Source organism: Wasmannia auropunctata, unplaced genomic scaffold (assembly GCF_000956235.1).
Source record: "Wasmannia auropunctata unplaced genomic scaffold, wasmannia.A_1.0 LD336101.1, whole genome shotgun sequence".
Lineage (NCBI taxonomy): Eukaryota > Metazoa > Arthropoda > Insecta > Hymenoptera > Formicidae > Wasmannia > Wasmannia auropunctata.
In genome coordinates this window covers 318,530-322,374 of record NW_012026789.1, presented here as the reverse complement: position 1 = coordinate 322,374, position 3,845 = coordinate 318,530, and the positions used below count along the sequence as shown (strand labels likewise).

General features: G+C 36.4%; 1 protein-coding gene across 1 annotated transcript; it reads left to right on the top strand.

The window, feature by feature from the left end:
- The first annotated feature begins 927 nt into the window (after nt 1-927).
- Nucleotides 928-3,147, top strand: LOC105460953. The gene is made up of 3 exons (XM_011707455.1): nt 928-1,276; nt 1,511-2,447; nt 2,508-3,147. Exons 1-3 carry the CDS (start codon nt 928-930, stop codon nt 3,145-3,147), a joined length of 1,926 nt encoding a protein of 641 aa, XP_011705757.1.
- The last annotated feature ends 698 nt before the right edge of the window (nt 3,148-3,845 follow it).

Sequence of the window (3,845 nt, the reverse complement as noted above, 5' to 3'; positions counted from 1 at the left end):
AGGCAGAGGTATCATCGAAGAGGTTCCTAGTAAGGAAGTGGATAACTGGGGCCACTATCTTCCTCATCGACACGTGGTTAAGGAAAATAGTACTACCAGAATACGCCCAGTTTTCGATGCTTCAGCCAAGGACAAAAATTTTCTTTCATTAAATCAATGTTTAGAAAAAGGTCCTAATTTTATAGAACTTATTGTATCTCTGTTACTACGATTTTGCAAAGGTAATATTGGAGTTATTTCTGATATAAGAAGGGCTTTTTTACAAATTAGTATTGATGTGAAGGATCGAGATTTTTTGCGATTTCTATGGTATGATAAAGAAGGTAATGTTATAGTTTTACGTCACACTAGAGTCGTTTTTGGTGTATCGTGTAGCCCATTCATTCTAGGAGCGATAATTGACTTGCACTTAAGTAAGATTATCGAAAACGAATGTTTCCCCAAGGGTTCTCGAGAAAATGCACTGAGACTTTTGAAAAGTTTCTACGTCGATAATTGCGTTGCTAGCGTGAATTCATTAACACTTTTGTACAAATTTATTTCAGATGCAAAGGCAGTGATGGAAAGAGGCTGTTTTGATCTTAGAGGGTGGGAGTATTCAGGAGATGATACCCACGAAGACCAGGCTGCAGTACTGGGCATTGTTTGGAATAAAAGGGAACACCTACCTTAACAATAAACGTGCCGGTATTGAACGACCTTCATATTGAAAAGATTACTAAGCGGTCTATCTTGTCGCTGGCTCATCGAATTTTTGATCCGCTAGGCTTTGCTTGTCCAGTGTTACTTTTTCCTAAACTTTTGTTGCAAGAAGCGTGGGCTCAAAAAATTTCTTGGGATGATGACGTAACACAGGATATTAAATGTAGATTTCTAAAATGGATTGGAGAGTTACAAGATTTTTAAAAATTAAAATTACAAAGATGTATGTTGGGAAATATCGACGCTAATGATCAGCTGACCTTGCACACATTCTGTGATGCTAGTCAATCTGCTTATGCGGTAGTTATTTTTATTAGGATAGAAAGACATACAGGTGTTGAAGTACAATTTGTACAGGCTAAATCAAGAGTCGCGCCTGTCAAAAATATAACTATCCCCCGATTAGAACTCTTGGCGGCAACTATCGCGACTAGGTTAGCAAAATCAGTACTAGAAATTCTACAATTAGCTGACATAAGAACGTATTATTGGAGCGATTCCTCCACAGTTTTAGCTTGGATTCAGAGAGAGTGTCATTGGGGTACCTTTGTATGGAATAGGGTTCAGGAGATTCGTAAATTATCCGACCCCACGCATTAGAGACATGTACCCGGAGCATTAAATCCAGCGGGTGTGCCGTCGAGAGGCTGTAGTGTTTGTCAATTATTATCATCAAACTGGTGAGAGGGACCACAATGGTTGCGTTCCTCTGCGGATGAATGGCCTGTTCAGGATTTCTCGTTTGATGATAATGAAATTAATAAGAAGAAAAGAAAGTCGTGTGTAACGCCGACTGTAACATCTACAGAAACTCTGTTGACCACTTTGAAGGAGAAGAATATAGAGCCTAATTACAGGAAAGATAAAGTCGTCGACTCCTTAGGTGTGTATCATTTTTCCGATTACCGAACTATTTTACGAGTCGTTGCTTGGATCAAAAGATTTATTCGTAACTCTCGGAGCAAGAAAGAACTACACGTAAGGGATAAGTTATCAGTTGTCGAATTAAAGGAATCGGAGATTACGTTACTGCGAGTTGTTCAGTATGAAAGTTTTATTGACGAAAACAATGATCGGATTAGACATTTAAACACGTTCAAGGATGATCAAGGTATAATACGTTTGAGTACAAAAATTATTATGAAAGAGGATGCTAAAAATTTTCGATATCCTTTAGTCTTACCTGCCGACTGCTGTATTGTTCGATTGATTATTAGAGAAAAACATGAACAGTTACTTCATGCCGGCGTGCAGATTTTAATGAATAATATAAGGGAACAATTTTGGATCTTAGGTGGTAGGAGGACTGTTCGATCGGTTATAAGACAATGTGTCGTCTGTCGTAGACACGATGCTAAGGCTATACAGGCTATTCCTGCTCCTCTACCAGAAGATCGAGTTAGAGATGCAGCTGTATTTGAGATTGTAGGGATTGATTTAGCAGGACCTGTATTCCTCAAAGGATCTCAGAAAGCTTGGATAGTTCTTTTTACTTGCGCAGTATATAGAGCTGTACAACTCGAATTAGTGACTTCATTATCAACTGTATCATTTTTGGAAGCATTTCGACGATTTGTGGCACGACCAGGTAGACCTACAGTTGTTTATTCAGATAATGGAAAGAACTTTGTGGGCCTAAATAACTTATTCTCAAAGGTAAATTGGGACGAAGTGGCCAAAACCGGTACAGTGCAGAAAATAGAATGGAAGTTCAACCCTCCTACTGCAGCATGGTGGGGTGGATGGTGGGAACGGTTGATTGGCTTAACAAAACGTTTATTAAGAAGAACACTTAAATAATCTAGTCCGGCATACGAAGAAATGCTGACCGTACTGTGTGATTGTGAAGCTGTTATAAATTCAAGACCGATAACATTCATGTCTGACAGTGCTCAGGATTTAGTACCTCTTTCACCATCTATGTTTTTGCAAGAAATTAGAGAAATCGGCGTACCTGATTGTGATCAGATAGAAAGACTAAAGTTAGATAAGAAGTTTGCGTACCGACAAAAGATCAAAGACGATTTGCAACGTAGATTTCGTGTAGAATATTTAGGAGAGTTAATACATCATAATAACAAAAGGAAGGAATTACGGAAGATTCAAGTGGGCGATATTGTTTTAATTGAAGATGAAAGTAAGAAACGTGTTGAATGGCCGTTAGCGCGGGTCAAGGATATTATTATTGGAAAGGGAAATGAAGTGCGAGTAGTTCGTTTAATTACTACTTCTGGCGAGTTAATAAGACCTATACAAAGAATTTACCCGCTAGAACTAACATCCGATCAAAGTAAAGAAGTTGTACAAGAACTTATTAATGAGAAATCGAATACTGATTATAATCCTAATAATAAGATTTCGGAAGTTCCACGTCATAATCCCGTAGAAACACCCGTTGTAACGAGATCCGGCCGTATCATTAAAAAACCGAAAAGGTTCCTATAGCTGGATAATGTTAAGAACTATACTATATTTCATTTATTCTAACATGTATTTTTTTCTTTCTACGGATGATTTTTGTTCGAAATTTTATGTTTATGTTAGTTGAGTTGGGAATAACCCGACTCAAGGTGGGAGAATGTTGGATTTGCGATTATTTTATTTTATCGTTTGGCGCCTTAAGTGAGTGCGGATGTAGAGTTTCAAGATTGACTCGGTTGTAGGGGTCAGGAAGTAAAGAGAAGGACTCTCTCGTTATAATGGCGTCGGCTATATCAGTTCAGTAATAAAGTTGCTTATATATTTTACTCGAGTTTGTCGTGAGTTAACGTGATTCACCTTTTCCCGTTCCTAATCTAACAACATTATTAAGATCATAATTTTTATTATATAAATGCTTTATAAATAAGTATGAATACTTATTTATAAAGCATAATGCATTAATTTATAATGCACTAATTTATAAAGCATAAAGCAATAATGCTATAATATCAAATGTGCCGCAAAATTACATTTTTTTCCAACTGTTTTACCATTTCTCTGGATAATCAAACTTGTGTAGTAACTATAAAAATGCAGTTTTAAATAAAATTAACTATTAGCAAGATATAATACATATGAATTATAAATGTACATGTCTAAAAAACATTGATCTATTAATAAATTATAAAATTAATGTTATTATTGACTAGTTGCTTAAATTT

Coding starts and splice junctions, on each gene's coding strand:
- LOC105460953 (XM_011707455.1), top strand. CDS start 928: ATGTTGGGAAATATCGACGCTAATGATCAGCTGACCTTGCACACATTC. Junction 1,277..1,510: donor GAATAGGGTTCAGGAGATTC/GTAAATTATCCG, acceptor TAACATCTACAG/AAACTCTGTTGACCACTTTG. Junction 2,448..2,507: donor GCAGCATGGTGGGGTGGATG/GTGGGAACGGTT, acceptor TAAATAATCTAG/TCCGGCATACGAAGAAATGC.